At 40.3% G+C, this 22,412-nt stretch overlaps 1 protein-coding gene across 2 annotated transcripts in view; it reads left to right on the plus strand.

Annotated features, from left to right (window-relative positions):
- Positions 1-770: 770 nt before the first annotated feature.
- The window catches only part of DCBLD1 (discoidin, CUB and LCCL domain containing 1), an 89,675-nt gene continuing 68,033 nt past the window's right edge, over positions 771-22,412 (plus strand). The window contains exons 1-2 of one of the 2 annotated variants that reach the window (XM_030809613.1): positions 771-1,054; positions 21,588-21,800. In XM_030809613.1, coding sequence (XP_030665473.1) covers positions 802-1,054; positions 21,588-21,800 — 466 coding nt within the window. In that variant the 5' untranslated portion in view covers positions 771-801. The remainder of the gene's footprint in view (positions 1,055-21,587; positions 21,801-22,412) is intronic. The other variant, XM_030809612.1, reaches the window with a different exon arrangement.

A 22,412-nucleotide genomic window follows, 5' to 3' on the forward strand; every position in this document is an offset into this window, starting at 1 on the left:
CTTCTACATCTGGCGGTGCACCCACCTGTTCACTGCGCTCCAGCCACCTGGCCCTTTCCTCCTTCAGCTTCTTTGCACAACTTGTCTGTTTTGGCTCCTGTTTTAATCTCAGCTTTGATGCCACTTAGGCCTTTCCTAGCTGATTCCCGCCCTCACCCCCGTTACCCGCCATCTAATTACAGCTCTCTAAATGTGCTTCAACAGCACCTTTCATGTCACTGATTGCAATTTGCATTGAATACTTGCTTGATTATTTTTAATGTCTGCAAGTGCCACATGGATTTAGCCCTACTCCTGACAAGCACACTGCTGAACTGAGTAACTTTTGAATGAATGAATGAATGAATGAATGAGTGAATGAATGAGTGAAGGTCCTACTTGGCACCGTCATCATCCTAACATCAAAATATTTCGAGTCCCTCTGTGTTGCTATCCCTGGCATGCCCATCCCCGCGGGCTGGCAAAACCCTGGAGGGGGCAGCCTCCCAAGGCACCGCCGCGGGCTCAGCCCCTCCAGGAAGGACTCCCGCACCATGCGGCGAGGGGCGGGTCCGGCGGCGAGGTGTCCTGCTGCCTAGCAGGTTCACGTGTACTGGCGCAGGTGGGGGAGGAAGGGAAGGAAAGAGCGCAGCAGGGAGCGCCAGATACTTGGAGGGGAGCGCGGGCGGCGCCTGGCTTGCCTCCGGCCTCGCCGTCGGTCACTGCCTGGGAACGCGACTTCCTCCTCTGGGGGCCGACGTGCGGGGCGGGGCGGGGCCGGGCGGGAGACGCCCCCGCAGGGCTGGGCTCAAAGCCGCCCCAATGGGATTCGGTGCGGGGCAGCGACTGCGCCCCGTCCTGGCGCCGCGCTCGTCCGCGGAGGAGGCGGCCCGGCCCTGGCAGCTGCGGCTCGGGGTCCGTCGAGGGGAGGCCGAGCCTGCCAAGCTGGCGCCCAGCGGGGTCATCGTGCCCGGCGCCCGCGGCGGCGGCGCGCTGGCGCAGGCTGCCGGGCCGGGCCTCCTGGCCCTGCTGCTCGCGGTCTCCGCCCCTCTCCGGCTGCAGGCGGAGGAGCTGGGTGAGTGGAGCGCGTCCAGCTGGCGGCGGGACCCGGGGCGCTGGGGGCGGGCTGAGGGCTGCGGCGTGGGCCGGGCCTGGGGCCACGGAGCGCGGGAGGAAGTCGGGCTCGCCGCCTGCCACCCGCGGAGTCCGGCTCTACCCGCGGGGCTAGGGGTGAAGTAGGTTACTGCATTCCGTGTCGCTCCCCCACCAAACTCCTTCCTTCCCCCAAAACCAGAGAATTAACCTGGCGTCTCTGCACTTTGTCTCCGCCGCCCCCCAGCCCATTTCACTTAGTTTCCAGACTTCCTGACTCTGCTGGCCCCGTGAGAAGTGACCTGACCCCGAGGGTCGCCTTAGGGGACAGCCGTGTGCAGGGCCGGTTCTCTCCAGCCGCCTTTTGACAAAGCTGCTCCTCGGCCGGCGCTGGGCCCTGCCCTCCTTGCCGCCGCTCCTCCCGCGCGGAGTTGGAATCCCGGCGTGTGCGTTCGGGGCTCGTGCGGAATGGCCGGGGCACGTTTGCCGAGGTTGGCCTTGGACGCGGGCGAGCAGGAGGTGCTGCCACCTCCTCCCGAGTGTCCTGCTGGCGCCGCAAGTTGGAATCGTGTGGCTTCCTGTGTATTTGAGCGGGTAGACTCTCAACCAGGCTGCTTTTTCTCTGGAGCTGGTCTTTGACTTGGAGTTAGACCTAATTAACCCACAATCGAGTTTACCCTCTGCCTGTCCAGCAGATTAAAGCAGCAATCCCCTTTACCAGCCCTGGGTGTCCCTATTTCATTCGTCCTCATTAATTAGTGCTTTTTTTTTTTTTTTTTTTAATAGCAAGGGCCAGCTTTCTGCAGAGTTGTTTCAGTGTTTCCTCTCCTCCCTTGCTCCTGGCCCTATATGCCTGAGCTTATTTAATGGCGCTGAGTCTATCCGGAGTACTTTGACAGCTCCCCCAACCACCATGCTTTCTGGTGAAACAGGAATCAAAACTAAAATCAATGCTGGCATTTTTTTTCACTGAACTATGCCTCCATTCTGAAACATTGATACTCGAGATGTTGGTGGTGGTTCCTAAGTTTATATTACATACCAATTTGTTTAAAAAAACAAAATCCCCAAAACCCTGAAGTTATTTTGTCTGGTACTGTAGCACAATACTAGGCAGATTGTAAAATTGTAATAAATACGTAAGATTTTGTTAAATGCGTAGGACTTTTATAATGGATGTTTTAAATATTTTTACTTTTTTCTCAACTCACTGTTTGAAGGTGCACCTTTAATACTATACGTCTGTGAGAATCAGTCCATCAGTATGTTCCTGTACTAATCTGGCCAAAGCTGTCACTTATCTTTCCCAATAAAGATTTAGATTTTGTATGGTCATCTAGGCTGTTAACTGGGCACTTTGTGAGAGCAGCTCTCTAGGAACAAGTGTGATTGCTTAGATTCTTTTTAAAAAACTATTGTCATTATTATTATTTTTGAGACAGGGTCTCACTCTGTCGCCCAGGCTGCATTGCAGTGGCACAATCTCAGCTCACTGCAGCCTCAACCTCCTGGGCTCAAGCAATCCTCCCACCTTAGCCTCCTGAGTAGCTGAGACTACAGGTGCATCCCACCACACCTGGCTAATTTTTGTATATTTTGTAGAGACAGGGTTTAGGCATATTACGCAGGCTGGTTTTGAACTCCTGAGCTCAGGTGATCCGCCCACCCCGGCCTCCCAGAGTGCTGGGACTACAGGCATGTGTGGTTGCTTAGATTCTTAGTGGGCTTCAAATCTTTATAATTTTATAATGTTAGGGTTGTGATAAAATGCTACCATCTGTGTTATAGGCAATTTCGTATTAGACTTTTATTTATTGTGTGGTTTTAGGAAACAAATGTCATAACCGGAATGTTTATAAGCCTAATCAGTACAATTAATTAAATTTTTTTGTCAGAGTCTGGTGACCCCATAAAGCTATACTGGGTCCTTTGTAGGGCAATTGCTTGCCTATCTGGTGTTTTTCTTGAATTAAATTTTTAAAAAAGTATCCACCCCTCCCGTTGTTTGCAGCCAGCCAGGTCCCAGGCATTTGGATTTAGTGGCCAGAGCTTGGGATTATTTCGGCTCCTTATGCCCTGTTCTTCTGGATCCACTTAACTAAAGGTACATATTTACATAGATTGTTTCACATAATTTTGACCTTTCATACTAAGACATCAAGTTGATCATTAGTTTTTATTCCACTTGTATAAATTCATAGGTTTGGATTTAGTCCAGATTTATTACCTTGATTTACGTTTTTGTAGAATAAAATACCCTTCATTTGTGTAATGAATTTTTGCAACCTAAAACTCCCTGCTTCTCTCTCCACCACAAGATTTGCAAATGGTTATTAGCTAAAGCTTTCCCCCTTGTGATTTAAGTGAAGAATCAAAATGAGCGCTTGATCTCTGAGGAAACTTCTAAGTGTAGATTCAAATCTTGCATACTTAAAAATTGCTTCAAAACCCTCTGCCCAACTCTCAATTTGTTATTTAGAAGGTCTGCTGTTAAATCATCTGTCATTTATTTTGGGTTACACATAGGATCAGCTGATAGATGAAGTTTTAGGCGAGTGGCTTTTTTAAAAGTCAGCACAAGTTTATTCTGCCACCTTCTGTACGAGTGTGTGCACTCATCCTTCTCTTGTCTCATCTGAACAGCCAGCCTTGTAGACTGTAAGATCCTGAGGGCAGAGACTGGGACTATATAGTCTTTGTCTTCCTAGTATCTGACAAAGGTACCCAGTGTTCCCTGAGTTGAACTGAACAATCTCTTTGTGTTTAGGATATATTTTCAAATTACTTCCTAACTAGTGGAAACCAAGTAATAAAGAGCCTACTGACATTCTTTATAAAGGTGTACATCTGCTGCTTCTACTAATTAATTTTGTTTATCAAGCCCAGCTCTCTTGGCATGCATATTTCTATATGTAAGGATGCCTTTTAAATGAAAATACAGCAGAAAGAAGGGAACATGCCAGCAGAACAATATGTACAATATCTTTTGGCTCTAGTAGATATAATTTGTAACACTCAGAAACAGTAAGTTGTATATTAATATTTCAGAGAAGAAAGAGGTTATGTTAAAAAATTCATTAAACAAATCAAATGATATGTTTAAAGCAGAACTTGAACTCTGAATAATGTCCCAAACTGCTTCTATTAACTTTACATGTTACAATTTGAACTCTTTAACCTTGTGGAACTGACACAGACTTGAAAATCATTTGTAAAAACCACAACTTGGAAATTAGTAAGGCATCTGACATTTATGAGGAATTATGTCTTATTTTTAACACACATGGGGGCATTAATTTAATTGCAGCATTTAGCAAAGGTTTTAGTTGTGTTAAAGCAGGAAAAAAAAGTTTGTTCTGGGAAATACACCCCATAGCGTTTACACCTATTTCTACGTGTGTCTTAAAGCATAAAGTCAACTCTGTACATATTAGGGCAATTAGTTGTTTTTCTTCATTAAAACAAATCAATAAATGTTAGCTATCTTAGTATTCATTAATGTTTATTACTATTGATTTGACAAATATTGAGGCCTCTTTGTTCTGTCTCCTCCACTGCCTCTCCGACCTCATTCCCTAAAATGCTCCCCCATACTCAGGCCTCTCTAGCCGTTTGGTTTTTTTGCTATTTCTCCAAAATGACAGGCACTGTTCTACCTCAGAACCTTTGCACATGCTGTTCTCTGCCTGGAATAGTCTTGCCCCAAATATCCACAAAGCTTGCTCCTCCTTCAGTGTTTGTTTAGATGTTGCCCTCTCAGGGAGAACTTTCCTAACCACTTGAAACCCTCTCTTCATTCCCAGAACTCCATATTCCCCTTCTTAGCTTTCAGTTTTCTCTAGAGCAGGGAACCCTAAGCCCTGGGCTGCAGACTGGTACCTGTCAGTGGCCCGTTAGGAGCTGGGCCACACAGCAGGATGTGAGCAACAGGTGATGGAGCATTACCGCCTGAGCTCGCCTTCTATCAGATCAGCTGGGCATTAGATTCTCATTGGAGCTTGAACTCTATTGAGAACTGCATGTTTGAGGCATCTAGGTTGCCACGCTCCTTATGAGAATCTAATGCCTGATGATCTGAGGTGGAGCAGTTTCATCTGGAAACCATCCCCCTCTAACCCAGCCCCATACACGGAAAAATTGTCCTTCATGAAACCGGTCCCTGTTGCCAAAACGGTTGGGGACCACTGCTCTGGAGCACTTACCCTCTTCCAACAAAGTGTATAATTTACACTTTAAATTGTCTGCCTTCCTCCTACTAGATTATAAGGTCCATGAGTTTTGTGCCTTGAACAGTGGCCATATTGGGAGCTCAATAGGGGATGGGTGCTTAGGGAGGATGAGGTGAGAAGGCAGTGAAAACACAATTCCTGCCCTGTAAGACTCAACCTCACTCTAGTTAAGAAATCAAAACTGGCCAGAGGTGGCTCACACCTGTAATCCCAGCACTTTGGGAGGTTGAGGCAGGCAGATCACTTGAGCTCAGGAGTTTGAGACAGCCTGAGCAACATGGCGAAAACCCATCTATAGCGAAAATACAATAAAACTAGCCAGGTGTGGTGGTGTCCTGTGGACCTGGCTACTCGGGATGCTGAGGTGGGAGGGTCTTTTGAGCCTGGGAGAGAGTGGTTGCAGTGAGCTGAGATTGGGTCACTGTACTCCAGCCTGGGCGACAGAGCAAGACCCAGTCTCAAATAAAAAAAGAAAATTAAAACCTGGACATGGCAAAGTAATGAAATTGTATGTCTAATCCAATGTTGAATGTAAAAGTCTGAAAGTATGTATGTAAAATAGAGAAATTCATTCTAGCATATTAGAAATTTGGCATTGAGGGTGAAGGGAAAAATATAGCCAGAATTTCAGATTATTTTTTTCATTAGACTGAGGAATAGTTTTGCCTTTTTGCAAACTGAGGAGTCACGTGGATGTCATCTTCCAGATGTTCATTGTCTGCTTTGTACGTTAAAAAAATAGTTGTTTGCCTTACTGGGTGAGGGAGACTTAGTTTATGGGAAAAATAAAACAAACGCACGTGATGACTTCTTACCCGACGTGGAAATAGAGTCGTGACTGTGAGCCCTGGTATGCTGAACCTAGAACCAACTGCCAAACTTGCCTTTCAGTGGGATTTGAAGAGGAGGGGTTTTGGGGGATTGTGGGGTAAGCATTGGAGGATTCCCTAAGATCCATGAAAGCAGAGATGAATCTCAGCCTCTTCTTTCACCACCCAGTACGGTGCCTGGCACATAGCAGGTTCCAGATAACTACTAGTTCCTGAGTCAGCATATGAATGCTGTGGTTGAGGTTTGAAAGAATTGAAAGGAGGGTAATATTCATGTTATTTTAAACAGAAATTGTATATATGACTATTGTGGAGCGTTGGGAAACACTGCAGGTATTTAAGAAAATAACTAGGCTGGGCAGGGCGGCTAACTCCTGTAATCCCAGCAGTTTGGGAGGCCGAGGTGGACAGATCACTTGAGTCCAGGAGTTCCAGACCAGCCTGGGCAACATGGCGAAACCCCCGTCTCTACAAAAAATACAAAAATTTGCCAGGCGTGGTGGCACACGCCTGTAGTCCCAGCTACTCGGGAAGCTGAGGTGGGAGGATCCCTTGAACCCAGGAGGCAGCTGTTGCAGTGAGCTGTGATGGTGCCACCGTACTCCAGCCTGGGCAACAGAGTGAGACCTTGTCTCAAAAAGAAAATAACTAAATTCAACTCTGAAAAGAACCGGGAATCTCTGAGACGCTTTTACAGGCAACAGCAGGAAAACTGCCATGAGTGAGGGGCCGGCAGTCTTGAGATTAGAGGGGGGAGCAAATGATCCACTGATTTAGACCAGGGATCCCCTATGGTCTGCTAATGCTTACACATTTAGGGTATCAGGGGCCTACTTCACCTCAAAGATCATTTGGGGACAGTGTCTAGGCATTTGTGACATTAGCACTGTGTTAAGTCATATTGTCGTGTATGACTTTACTGCCATTTCTACTTGATTTATTAATCTGGTTCTTATTAGCTATTTCTTCAGGAGCTACATGCTGTGTAATAATATACCCAATATTTACAGAAATGTCTTGTGTCTTGTGTATAATTATATATGATTGTATTAGTTTGTTCCGTGTTGCTATAAGGGAATATCTGAGGCTGGGAAATTTATAAAGAAAATAGGTGTATTTGGCTCAAGTTTCTGCAGGCTGTACAGGCATAGCATAAGCATCTGCTCGGCCTCTGGTGAGGGCCTCAGGAAGCTTGCAATCATGACAGAAGGTGAAGGAGAAGCATGTGCATCACACAGTGAGAGACAGAGAAAGAGAGATGCTCTTAACCATCCAGCTCTTGTGTGAAGTAATAGCAAGAACTCACTCATCAGCAAGGGGATGGAGCCAAGCCATTCATGAGGGATCTGTCCCTATGATCCAATACCTCTCACCAGGCCCCACCTCCAGCATTGGGGATCATATTCCAACATGAGATCTGGAGGGGACAAAACATCCAAATCATATCAACAATAATTTTAGGCCAGGTAGATTTTTTTGTAGGAAAAGCTGCAAAGGATAATACTGAAATAAGGTAACAGCTTAAATAGCTCTGTGTTACCCCCATACCACCCCCCTTTTAAAAATAGAGTTGTGCTTGAGCTTCTTTTTTAAAAAACAAAAAAGAATAAATTTCTCTTAGGTTGGAGCTTTCTTCCCTACCTTCCCTAATGCTTACAACAGAAGCAGAACAGTTGTGAAACAAAGTAGGATGTCAATAAATAACATTGTCCTGATATATCATAATCATGGAAAATGTTACACATAGAACCATTGAGGACATGTTTTGATTCTATATATTTTTATGTAAACGCGCACACACACACACACACACACACCCCTATAGCAAATATAGGTGTGTACACACACGTTTACTATTTTTATTAAATATTGTGTAGACACAAAATTATAGACTATAAATAAAGGTATAAAGAACAACAATAAAACTAATACCTGGGTTCCCCCCTCTGCTACCTAGTCTGTGTGTGCTTTTATATTCTGCTTTTTTAAACCTATGTTTTATTAAAAGTTTTTTATTATATTACTTGGAAAAATTCCATATTTATATTTATTTTAGAATGTGCCTTGAAGTAAACCAAAAACTTATTTCTAAGTCATTTATTTGCTACTGAGAAATATCTAATGGGAAAGTGGAATTTTTGTCCAGGCTAACTTATAATTGATGTGTCTTATCAATGTTTTTGTTTTATATTATTCAAATTACTCTCTCTTACTAATGGAGTCAAATAATTTGCCTATTCATACTTTATTTGAGAAAAGTACATAAGTTTAAATATACTAAGTATCAGAAAGGTAAGGTGTATTTTTTTAATCCTTCTTTGGTGAGATTCTTAATTTGTATTGAATGGATCAGGCTTGTTCATTATTAGACTATTTGGAGTTTATTGAGACTCACGTTAGTTTTTATAGTCAGCATCTTCAAACTCATTATAACCGCTATTGTAGCCTTTTTATTCAGTGTTCAACATATTTACATTTACTGAAAAAGAATAGTCTTTGTTTTCTTTCATCACAAAATTAAAATCCTTGAAAACTAATAATATATATATAGCTCCCTTTTTGCATTTGAGCATGTTTAGTGGTTGTGCTTAAAGGCTGTGTGTAAATGATTTTTATGAAGCACGGTATTCTTGAAAAACAAAGGAAACAAAAACTTTCTTTCACTATTATTTCTGACAAAAAAACAAGACAAAAAGATATTAAAAGTGTGATGTCCAGTTAAATTTGAATTACCAAGGCATAAAATTTCCTACAGGGAAAATAGATAAACATCTATGCGTTTGTTGCCTAACTTTTAAATGGCTGAGTGGTTTTAATTCAGCCTTTTTATTGCTTTTCACAAAAGCAAGTTTACCTCATATTAAAATGTGGTTGATTTCAGCCCAAAAGAGAAAACTGTAGAGGCTTAATGACCCATGGGACCACTGGAACATGAGATTCATATATTGAATTGCTTCCATTCTGAGGATTTTAGAATGGAGGCTGCTTGTTTTGAGAATAAAATGAACCAAGGTTTGCCCCCACCCCGCCCACCATTTTTTTGGGATCCCTGGAAAGCTCCTGCTTTGCCAAGAGACTAAAATAGGAGATGGCCTATTGCAGACAGAAAAATGGCCCTGTACCTACTGTCGCTGCCAGCTCAGAAGGGTCTACAAGTCTTTTGAGACTTCAAAATCTATTAATAAACTAAAAATTTATTAAGGATTTCTTGACTTTTTTCCTATTTCATTTGAATCTCTAAATATTTTCTTACATAGCCACAATGTTATGAGCACACCTAAGAACACTAATAGTTTTTCTTTAACATCATCTAATACTCAAGTCATATTCAAATTTCCCAAGCTATCCTAAACATGTCTTTTAACCTTTGGTTTGTACAAACAAGGATCCAAATAAGGTCTACATATTAGTTATTATGTCTCTTTAGTCACTTTTAATCTATCACTGACCCCCACCCACATACTTTTTCTTTTCCTGCGAGGAAACCAGGTTCAGTTGTTCTGTGCCACAGCTCACGTCCTAAAGTGTACTCACCGCTTCGGAGTAGTTTATCTTTTACTTGGTGCACTATACCTGTATTTCTGTATAAGCCCGAAATTTGACCTAAAGACTCGATTAGATTCAGACTCAGTGTTTTTGGTAAAAGTACTCAAAGGTGCTATGTACTTCTAATTGTGTCACAATAGGACGCATATGTTATTATTGTTGTGATTATTGCTCTACTTTTAGTGATGCTCAGAATCACCAGTGACTTTAGGAAGTGATACATTGATCTCTCCATTATAAAACCGCTGTTTCTCTATGACTTACAAGTAATCTTTGGAATGTTAGTTTCTTACTCAGTAAAAGTATTTCCTCGTCAACAATTCACTGTATGGTTTAAGCATCCAATTACTGTTGTTGCTTGTCCAGTCTGATTTTTCATATAGACAAATTTTAAACTTCTATCTTCGTATGTATTTTGAATCGTTGTATGTTTTTTACATCGAATTTAATCCCAACAATTCTGAGAGCTATTGAGGGAACTGAGATTCAGAGAAACAATTATTTACCCAAGACACATTTACTTTGTGTGCCCAAAGTGGGACCCAAGCACATATCTTACAATTGTGAATGCCTTGAAATGGTTTCCTGCCCTTTGTCTCCAAGGATACCCATCATATGTTCCTATCCAGGGGAGAAAAAGTTAGAAAAGAAGTCATGGGGGAACACAGTTTGAGGGGGTTACTTATGCAATTAAGCCTGAAATTCATAGTCTTTGGTTTATATTTGAGGTGATCACATTTGCCATAGAAATATTAAGATTTTTTAAAGTCCTAACTGGTAGCTAACCATTGCTTTTATAGCATTGCAATACATCCAGCAGTGCAGAATATGGAATGTGCAAAAGCAGTACAATTATCAGGACTGGACTGTGATATGAGTTTTATGAGGTTTATTTTTTCTCTCAACTCTCATGTTTCATACCTTATTAGATGTATGATAAGATACCATCTGTCACCCCACTGAGATTTGCTATTTTCTTGTCAGTAAACATTGATTGCTTGTTCCGTGGATATGGTGCATAAACCTACGCTTGCACAAACCTTCCCATCCTATTTCTTTGTTTATTTTCCACAGTATGCTGAAGTAATTCCTGAATTGACACTTTTATCCAGGTTTCAGAAATGCCATTTTGGCTTAACTATAGATCCTGGAACTTATTGTTGCCTGTCCTAGACTTATAAATGAAATCTGGAGTGAAAATAAGCATCAGATACAGATGTGTTCTAATTTTAGGAATAGATACTAAAATTAAACCATACAAAATTTTTATCTTGAGGATTTTCTTTCACTTTAAAAAATATTCATGGCAATATCCCTCATAATAATAAGGGCTTTTTAAGCCTGTTGCTACTCAGAATATATCTTACAGGATCCAATAGAATGGTCACTAATAAGAGCTTTTTGGAAATGTAGAATTTCCAGACCCTGCATTTTGACAAGATCCCCAGGTGATTAGTTTGCATACTGAAGTGTGAGAAGCAGCACTTTAATACACTGACATCTTCTTTTACAAAGCATCTTTCAGGAGCTAAGCAAAGTGAACAACCTTTGTTGGAAGTGAAATAGGCACCTGTCATTAGACCTTTCCCTTAATAGTCTAGTAAAGAGTACTTCGATCATTAAAAAAGGGGGATGACAGAACTTCGCATATCATAGTTTTTACAAAAAAAAAAACAACTCCTAATTAAACATGACTATATTTCTCATGTTAATTTTGAGACAAAAAGAGTATGACTACAAAAAACTAAATATCAGTTATGCTGCTCAGCAGTAATGTGAGGTTGGGCAGTGTCTTAAATATCGCTCCCTCAGTTCTGTCAACTCTAAAATGGGTGACTTAGGCAGTAGTGGCATTAGAGCACGTGATTCCATTCCATCGTCTTTGAAGTCAGACTAGCTTCAGGTTAGGATCTGATCCCAGCCCAGCCACGTGGGCTGAGTTATGCTGCATCTCAGAGCCTTGACTCCTTCACACACAGAATAGAGATAATAAGAGGGATGTGTGGTGAAGAAAGAGTATTGTGGGCTTCAGTTTTGTTGTATAGGAGATGTCCTATCTTATAAGCTACTGGGTATACACTTTGATGTTTGTGAAATTACTCTTTGTATATGTGTATCTCTATATATGTGTGTGTATATATGTGAAATAATTTGTAATCAATTTTTAAAAACTATCATTATCAGATATGGTTGTCACGAAGGCTAAATAAGGTAATATAAAGTCCTTAGAACACTGTATCTGCTACTTTTTACAATGAATGTTTAGTAAATGCTAGTTTTTAGTAAGGGCCCTTTCATAATTTTATTTTTTTCCTTTCCCAATAACTTTTTGGCTCTCAATTTTTAAAAAACTATTATCTGTGAAAGTGAAAGCTCACATCTATGCGCAAAGGAGAAATGTTTACAGTTTTAATTTATAAAACTCAGTTTAACTTTGTCTTTACTTGGTAATATTGGATTTTCTGGACTCCAGAGAGAAAAGTCGGTATCAGTATTACACTTTATCTGAATATTGGCATTATGCATGTTTAACATGAAACCAAGGTGAGAGAAAGCTAGCACGTTCTAGTGGCAGGAAAGATTTCTTGACTTATCTTCAACTGAAGCAGTGGCAGCTTGGATATTACATCAGCATCCTGACATTATTAACAAAGGTCAGCAGCCTCTTTTCTCTGACTTCCTTATTCTAGGCGTCTATTCAACAGAGATAAAACAGTTGTCTTAGAATTGTTTTACTGTACAGACAAGTTTTTTTTTCTTAAAAGTCTTCTTTGAAATTAAGAAACTTATCTTAACCAATGTGTCCAATTTGTTGTAGATGCCCACAAAGCAATTGTAACTTAATAACAACAGTGAGAAAAGTCTTGCTTTGGAATCAAGTCACATTATATAATTTCAGTATCATTTTTAGAACTCCAGAGGCCAAAGTCCACTTCTCCACATAACATCTTTAATCCCAGAAGCCCTATCATGGGATCTCTCTGTGTGTCCCACTTGTGAGAGTCTAACCCAGGAGTTCACCAGTAGTATGTCTCACATCCCAGGAGATGCCCCAAGAGGAAAGAGTTTTCTGGGAAATGCTGTAAACTGCAACACGCATCAGAGCTTCACTATGCACTGTAAGGGCTTTGAGATGTTCTGTGGTAAAGAAAAAGGTGGGATTCTGCAAGCTTACTGACCTTGCAGCTCTTTTGAGGAGGTTCAAAGCATAACCTCCTGGTAAACCGCCCAGACTAGTACCACAGTGTCTACTTCAGGACATGCTGACATAGCAGTAAGTGGGCATTAGATAAATACTGGGAAATGCATTCTAATTAGACTTTCTCAGCCGATTAAAGCACACACACACAGCCTTATTCATCTTCACCACACCCAGTTATGGTTGGTAATTTTACAGATGAGGAAAATTGATACACACTAAATGGGGGATTTCTTAGGATCATACAGCCAATGGGTGATGGAATTTGGACAAAGTCAGCTAATTCAAAGCAATATTTTTGATACTTTAATAATGTGTAGAATTTTAAGATAAAAATAGTAGCAGTTAATATATTGAATTTTTACTATATGGTTGCCTCTTTGCTTGATACTTTGTTTTTATTAGCATTCTCCCGTTTAATGCTCATGAAATTAGGCACTATTGTTGTCTTTGTATTACAGATGATGGAATTCAGTTTTACCTTAGAGAGGTAAAAAGACTCACCCAAGGCCACAAAGCCAGTGTTAGGCAGGGCTGTGCCAGAATCAAGGTTGTAACCATTATGCTCTGTCACCTCCCAAGTTTATGGAAATAATTTATGAATTAGGAAATGATAGGTGTGTCAACTGTCCTCCCCCACATCCACAAGCCTTCTAATAATCTTTTGCTTTTCAGCAGAAGTCTCAAGACTGGAGAGTGACCAAGAACTGCAGTGTTCACTGATTTTATGTATAGCACATTAAAGAATAGCATTGGCTAGATTTTGAGATTTTTTTCCATTGGCAGCAAATTATGAATCTTTTAAATATCTTAACATGGTAATTATTGATGTCTTTGGACACTGATGGAAGTAATCCCACGTTATATAGGGAATCATAGAGGAATCATAGGATCTCTTGAAATGATTTGGTTCATTTTCATACATTCAGACTGATTTATTTTAAGTGGTACTTTTAGCTGATAGGAATGTTGAAAGTTTCCACAGAGAGACTTTTGACATATTCCTTGTGTTTCCTTTTATTTTACTTTCAAATGTTTCATCTGCTGAGTCAACAGCATTATCATCCTTATTAGATCACTAGTCATATCATTAGCATCTATTTTATATGTGGTGAGAATAAAGTTGAGAGAGATTGTCCAACAGTTTTATAAAACATGGTCATGTGTTTCTAGTCGATAGCTGTAACTTCTTTCAGCATATTATTATCATCAGTATTCCTTTCAGAAAAACTAAAGATTTTGAATATTTTGTTTTATCATTACAAGTTCTGTTTTGCCTTTGTTCATTCTCACATAGCAACTGAGGCCCTTTTACTCCTGTTTTTCTTTTGCTTCTGGCAGCCTGCAAGGTAAAAAGCTAAGCACAATTGAAGAAGAGCAAAGTTGCTAAGAGAATAAGGCTGAGAGTGGAATTAATGATATCCTGGAAAATCGGTTTGCCTTACCATCAGACAAAACTGTAATAATTGCAGGCTCTCCTTTGTGGTTGAAAAGATTGTAGTCATCAAGAGCTCACTTGATCTTAGACATGGGAAGAAATTTTCTCACACCCACACATGGATGATTGTATATGTGTTGAGACCTGTTGTAACTTGAATATTAGAAGAGCAAGGATACAACTAATGAAATCACGTTTCTAGAAATGGTTTTACTCTTGTGATATTTTAGAGCACTCTTTCCCAAGTTGCAGGTTAGGACCCATTAATAGGTAATGAAATCACTTCAATAGACACAACCAGTATGCTTTAACAAAGACAAAAATGAAACTGAATAGAATAGGAAATAATCACAATGCATTACATATAATAAAGTAATTGTATCATTTAACTTCTGTTCATTGTTTATACATGTGTATGCATATGTGATTACTTGGGGTGTGATAAAAAAATCTGTGTTCTAACTATAGGCCATAATAATAATTTAAAAAAAGCTTGAGGTTTCTGTCTTGCTCTAAGGACTAGTTAATAATCAATCTAAAAAGTATATTTGATTAGCCGGGCTTGTTGCTGCATGCCTGTAATCCCAGCTAATCGGGAGGCTGAGGCAGGAGAATTGCTTGAACCTAGGAGGCGGAGGTTGCAGTAAGCCGAGATCGCGCCACTGCACTCCAGCCTGGGTGACAGAACAAGACTCCATCTCAAAAAAAGAATTAAAAAAAAAGTATATTTGCACTATTCATTTTACTCCACCCAGATCATTTTCCAACAAGTGCAATTCAGTTACAAGTTTTCTTCTAAAGTCTAATCATGCTTTCTAGTATTGCAGAACTTAGTCCATACCAGGTATATCTTATTTTGCTTTTCTTTTAGTGGAACATGATTTCTTATCAAAGGGAAATAGCCTTTTAAGGAAGTTATTGTTTTCCTTTCGTAGTGGATGGAATTCAAGTAGACTAAATAAAGGATTGGCTTGTGTATACAAGCATCTAGGATTTGTTCTAAGCTTATTTAGAAAGTAGCTTGTATATCGACAACTCCTGAATAGCTAATGTTAAAGGCTAAAAGGTAGAGACCTATCCATTAATTTCAGGCATTTGGAGAATAGATACTGAGTCCATATCTCTGTTTTTGTAAGTGTCAAGAATTTACTTGTTAATACATCTTTCTTCTCTTGACTGTGGACTTCTTGAAGTGAGAACTACAGTGTACTAAGTTCCTAGTTGTTTGTTTCCTGAATTTTTAATGACAGTCCGAGACTTCTTCCTATCTGTGTTATGAGGCTGATGTTGAAAGTAGCCTTTAGTGTTACAAAGAATATTAGGTGAATTTGGTAGTTTCAATTATATTATTTTTCTCCTTTATATGTATTCATATTGTAGAATGTTTAGAAGAAAACTGTATAAATAAAATGAAAATCACTTGTAAACTTATACCATAGAAGTAAACACTTTAAATATTGCACATCTATGTGTGTACAATATATTCTGTATTAAAGTGTTTTCATGTTAAATATTCTTCTAAAACATGAGTAACTTCCTTAACATCACACTGCTTGGAGATATCAGTTTGGCTATTCTTTTCTAATTTAGATTGTTTCCAGATGTTCAGAATTAAAATCTGTGTACTTAAATTCTGTACATAGATCACTTTGGGAGTTCTGAAATATTCATGAATACTGGCACCTTTTTCCAGAATCTAAGCTTCATGCATCTAGTTTTGTTCTTGTAAATTGTTTTGAGGAAGTGGTGGTCAGTGTCACAAACCAGCTGTGGCTCCAAACAGACACCAGGATTTAGGCCCATTACAGAGAGACCACCCTGGAAATATTCTACAGTCAAGAGGAGCTTTCAGTCTAGAAGAGGAGGAAGTGATACTTAGTTTAGTCATCATGTGCTTTGGCAAGAAATTACAGTCGAAAGGAAGGAACAGATAAACATTGTGTAGTAGCCACTTTGAAGAGTGGTCAAATTCCCTATGGCAAAACTTCCTCCTCCCCTCCTCATTCCCCATTCCCCCTGTTTTGATGTTAGATAGGTGGCACTTTACTGTGTTACTCCCCGCCTATCCTCCCCACAACATTACTTGGAGTTTAATCATAAGATCGTGGTTTTATTTTTTTCCCTTAAAGATGGATCTTTATTTCTTTTAATTTTTAATATTCTTAGAACTGTGAGCCCTCATCATCCAGCTATAGCAACCATCAACATTTCTCCATATTTTTTCATTTATTCTGCATCTCCTCTTTTTTGCCAGGTATTTTAAGGCAAATCCCAGACCTTATGTCATTTCAGCCCTACATATGTCAATAGGCATCCCTCAAAAAAATGGCATTTTCTTATGTAGCCTCAATGCCATTGTCTCACCTAATAAAATTAATAATTATCTGAAATTATTTAATATCCCAATTATCTATTTAAGAGATTTTATAAGGTTGGTTTTTCAAATCAGGTTTCAAGCAAGTCTCACTTGTTATGGCACATAAGTGTCTTTTAAATCTAAAATAAACACTTTTTTGTGTATGCCCCTTCATTTAATTCATTGCTGAAGAAAGTAGGTCAACTGTATTTCACAGAGATCTTTTTATTGCAGATCTGTTTAAATGCTTTAATTAAAAGAATTTTAGGCTAGGTGCAGTGGCACACACCTGTAATCCCAGCATTTGGGAGGCCAAGGCAAGAGGATCACTTGAGCCTAGGAGTTCCAGACCAGCCTGGGCAACATAGTGTGGCCTCCATCTCTACCAACAACAACAAAAAAAAAATCAGCCAGGTGTGGTGGTGTGGGCCTGTAGTTGCAGCTACTTGGGAGGCTGATGTGGGAAGATTGCTGGAGCCTCAGAGGTCGAGGGTGCAGTGAGCTGTGATCGTGCCACTGTATTCCAGCCTGGGTGACAGAATGAGACCCTGTCTCAAAAAGAAAAAGAAAAAAAAAATTAAGAGAAAAAGCATACAGGATAACAAAATGCAAAGAGTATAAAAAAGTACAAAATAGAAAAAGTAAAAGCCTCCTCACTTCCATCCCCACCCAGACAAACTTGATTGACATTATTTTTTCAATTCTTTAGTTAACCTTTTTATTTTCAGATCATTGTAGATCACATGCAATTGGAAGAACTAATACAGAGAGATATTGTATACCTTTTACCTAGTTTCCCTCAATTATAACATCTTTGCAAACTACAATACCATATCACAACCAGGATACTGACATTGATACATGAGACAAAGAAGATAAACTGATAGTTTTTAAAGTAACTTTTGTCTTCTTTGTCAGTGATTGTTAATTAGAGAGTCAGGCTATGAGAGGTAGGCTACCTGAGTGTCAGAATGAGGTAATAAGAATAATGCTTCTCCTCATCTCTACTAAAAATACAAAATTAGTTGGGTGTGGTAGTGCATGCCTGTAATTGCAGCTACTCAGGAGGCTGAGGCAGGACAATCGCTTGAACCTGGGAGGCGGAGGTTGCGGTGAGCTGAGATCACGCCACTGCACTCCAGCCTAGGCAAGAAAAGCGAAAGTCCGTCTCAAAAATAAATAATACTTGTCTATTTTCATGTGTATACATCTGCCTTCTTCAACACATGACATTGTAGGCGTTTTCTCTCCCTAGCAGTTTTTCATTTTACCCTTCGGTATCTTTCTACTTAATCCTTTGAAATCACCCAAACTGTGGAAGCACAAGAGAGTGAAAATTCCTGATGTAGTTAATACCCATGGAATAAACTTATTATATTAGTCTTGCCACAGAAAACTCCATAGTCTACTTCCATAGGTTAGAGTGATATTAGAACTTTTGATGACAGTTTGCTTTTTAATAAATTAGTACTCAGCACTTCCTTTGCAATTCAGGTTCTTTGGCAGAACAAAGACTCATGGAGTTTTGTTCTGATAGTTAATGGAAGAGAGAAATTTCCCCAAGGAGGTACAGATCCCCAGGCAAAGTAACGATGGGAATGTTGACGATTTGAACTTGCCTGCATTGTGCCAGCATTGCTGGGTGAAAGAAGTTTCCTCTTGGGCCTTAGAGTGGAAGTGGTCGGAAAGAAATACAATTAAAGGGCTGAATAAAAGTGATACCCTGACCGGGTGCGGTGGCTCACGCCTGTAATCCCAGCACTTTGGGAGGCTGAGGTGGGTGGATCATGAGGTCAGGAGATCGAGACCATCCTGGCTAACACGGTGAAACCCCATCTCTACTAAAAATACAAAAAATCAGCCGGACGTAAATGCACCTGTCGTCCCACCTACTCGGGAGGCTGAGGCAGGAGAATCGCTTGAACCCAGGAGGCAGAGGTTGCAGTGAGCTGAGATCCTGCCACTGCACTCCAGCCTGGGCGACAGAGCGAGACTTCGTCTCAAAAAAAAAAAGTGACACCCTAAGATTTTCCTTTGCTGACACATGTCACTTTAAAAAAATAAAATTTAGAATATGATAGTCACATGTAGGTTGACTCATATAATTGCTCCTTATTTTATATTTAACTGTGTTTTCTGAAAAAAAAAATGTTTTTCTCTTCCTCTTCTTTTATGAAAGGAGAATTTCATAGTCCTAAGAAAAGTGACATTTAAATATTTGACCAGGAGATTTCTTGGTGGCTTGGAGAGGTTGTGTTGTGTTTATATTTAGATGCATATTTGTTTGTACTAATTACCGTAGGATTGCTTTATGAGGGTGCTCAAAATAAATGCTTACAAAGGTAGGGCAGGTAACAGAAATGAGTAACAAGGACCTGGTGAAGAACTAGGATGTTTGGCTCCTTTCAAGGGACAGCCACTGTATCACTAGCCCTGTGAGAATGCCTGATCATGTGGTTGTCAACGTCTTTCAGTTGTTGTTGTTGTTGTTGTTGTTGAGATGGAATCTCACTCTGTTGCCCAGGCTGGAGTGCAGTGGCAGGATCTCAGCTCACTGCAACCTCTGCCTCCTGGGTTCAAGTGATTCTCCTGCCTCAGCTTCCCGAGTAGCTGAGATTACAGGCTCGCGCTACCATGCCCACCTAATTTTTGTATTTTTAGTAGACACAGGGTTTCACCATGTTGGTCAGGCTGGTCTCGAACTCCTGACTTCAGGTGATCCGCCCGCCTTGGCCTCCCAAAATGCTGGGATTAGAGGCATGAGCCACTGCTCCCAGTTTGTCCTTCAGTTTTAAAGAGAAACTATAAATTGGATTTTTTATTAAAGCCCTTTAAAGCCGACAAATCAGATTTTAAATCAAAACCCTGTGCACTGTGTGCTCCTGCACACTGTGCTTCTCTCTAGTATCATTTTCATTTAATTCTTGGCAATTTTGTGTTTACCAACTGCCAGGGAGCCCAAGGAATTTAGTTGTCACCTCAAACTTAACCAACCTTACAACCTTTGTCCCCAAACCTCCTCCCTCTCTGGACTCTTTCTGCTGTCTATATTGGCCTCTGTGTTGCAATCATTTCTCGACTGAACAAGGCCTTGGTGTTTTCTCTCCTTTGTTCTTCCCACTATAGTTCCCCCAAACCTGAATCTGTTGATTTTGTCTGAAGAATTTGCCTGTTTTCTGTTCCCTTCCTTCCTGTTCCAGCTACCCCCATTGCTAGCCTGCCTACTGCTCCTGTGATCCAGATTCTGTCCCCATTCTAGTTCCTGTAGCATGGTCCAGCCAGGTTGATCATCTTTTTCTAATACCTCTTTCGTTATCTTCCTACTCAAAAAATTCTATGTGTCCTTGTTGCCTACCACGTAAATTTCACTAATTCTGCCTAGATCTCAGGGCTTCATGGTAGTTTTATCTTGGCTGTCTGAAGCTCCCCCCGGCACTCCTTAACCCATGGGTCCATTAAAGCCAACTCTATTTCCCCAATTCAGCCCCCTGTCAGGGGCTGCCAGGAATCTTGTGGGAGTTTCTGGATAATGGGTAGATCCTTTCCCTAGGTCTTGGCTGTTGAGATGATGTAGATTCTAGAGTTTTCAAATCTTTTTCTTTTTTTTTTTTTTAATAAACCTCTATTACCATTTGGCCCTGACACCTCAAGGCAAGAAGGAAGTGGAATAAAGGAAGACTCCTCAATCCAACTCTAACTGGGAAAGAGGCTGGGAGGGAAGAGGGCTGCTTTGAGGTCCTCAGATTCACAGTATACCCAAGTTGAGGCTTCTCCATCAGAGACTTTGGGATGGAGAGGCCTTCTTTTACTACCTTTGAGAGTTCCTTCTTCAACAGCTTTCTGCTTCTCTCCCTCCAGCTGAGACCAGAAATTTTTGCTTTGTTTATGTGAAGCTGTACTAACCATAGACATTTTGCAATCTGAATGCAACGTATGCTCATTCTCCTTGCAGCCCACCCAGTTGTGCATGTCCTTAGATAGTTGTGTGATTGACTAAGTCACTTTAATCAACCAGAGCAACTTGTAGGTTAATAGGTAAACTTCCCTATTCAGAAAAGTCTTCAGATAATTTCTTGTTTTGATGAAATGCTGGTAATTCGCTGAAACATTCTTTCTTGCCTCTCTCCTTTGCATTTTGTTTAGACCCCTGATGTATATATAACACATAGCACCTAGAATTATAGTTATTTGAATGTGTGACTATTTGCCATTTTACTCTGAGTTCTATGAGACAGCAAGTGCTGCTTTTGTGTTTCCAGCTTTTAATACCATGTCTGGTTATGAAAAGCACTCAACATAGTAGATCCTTGACATTTTCTGATTGTACATCCCAAGTCTATGGAGAACCTTAGAATCTGTGACTGTCATTAACTAAGACATACATTTCAAATGATTATTAGGTTCAGTCCCCAGCTAAGTGACTTGTAGCTAAACAAAGTTGTGTCAGCTTAAGCCTCAGATTCTAACAGGAGCATTTTCTATACATTATCTCATTTAATCAGCACAACCACCTTCTAAAGTGAGTAATATTTTTTCTCCATTTTGAATTATTACATGACATTGACTTTGGGAGTGGCTTGGCAAATGCATGCAAGGCCTGCTGAGCAAGTTTGGATGGGTGAATAGATAGATGATTAGAAAAAATAATGATTAAATGATTTGTTTCCTAAGGGCTTTCCGTTCTAATATGTGAAACATTTTGGTCAACAAGAAGATAAAACTGGAAAACAAGAGATGAAATAACCTGAAACAATAGATATTGTTTAATAATTCAATCTTCTTCTTTTGTTTTTTGGTTTTCCTTCTCCCCCAAAACAGTAAAATATGTAACTTGGCGATTGTATTGGACTCTCAGTCCTCAGTAAGAATTAATTACCCCTTCTTCTTTTATTCCTCCCTTCTTTTTTTTTTTTACCAGGTGATGGCTGTGGACACCTAGTGACTTATCAGGATAGTGGCACAATGACATCTAAGAATTATCCTGGGACCTACCCCAATCACACTGTTTGCGAAAAGACAATTACAGTACCAAAGGGGAAAAGACTGATTCTGAGGTTGGGAGATTTGGATATCGAATCCCAGACCTGTGCTTCTGACTATCTTCTCTTCACCAGCTCTTCAGATCAATATGGTAAGAAAAGAGAACTAGGTTTCTCTGAGCATCAAAATTTTCGATATTTTCAGAGAAGGGCAAGTGGTGTGTTAATTAATGCTATATCCTGAGAAGATTAGAAGAGAAACTTGCTTGTGTAAACTCTGGGGGTAACTTAGAAGGATACATTTGCTTCATAAGCTGAAACAGCAAAAGACATCTAAGGAGATGTGAGCCTTGTGTGTGTGTCTCAGAACCTTTGTTAGAGTTTCAGTGCTGCTGGGAAGAGAATTAGAGATACGTGACATTTGGTAAACCATCTACAGTTCATTATTCATTTGACAAATATTTATTGAATAGAACAGTGACTATGTTTCAGGTACTCTGTCAGGAACTGGGATGTAACAGTGAAAAAACAAAGTTCCTCTATGAAACTTGCATCTGCGGGGAGAGGAAGGCAGAAAATAAGCAAATGCGTCTGTAGTGTGAGAGATGGTGAGAAAGAAAAGGAATAATGAAAACGAAGGCATCCAAAGGTGAGGTAGAGCCTGTTTGAGTGTTTTTGTGCCACTTCAAATGGGATGGTAGGGAGGCATCATCAGTAAGTGGACATTTGAGCAGAGACCCAAAACGAGGTAAGGGAATGGACTG

This window comes from Nomascus leucogenys, chromosome 3 (genome assembly GCF_006542625.1).
Source record: "Nomascus leucogenys isolate Asia chromosome 3, Asia_NLE_v1, whole genome shotgun sequence".
NCBI classification, from domain to species: Eukaryota; Metazoa; Chordata; class Mammalia; order Primates; family Hylobatidae; genus Nomascus; species Nomascus leucogenys.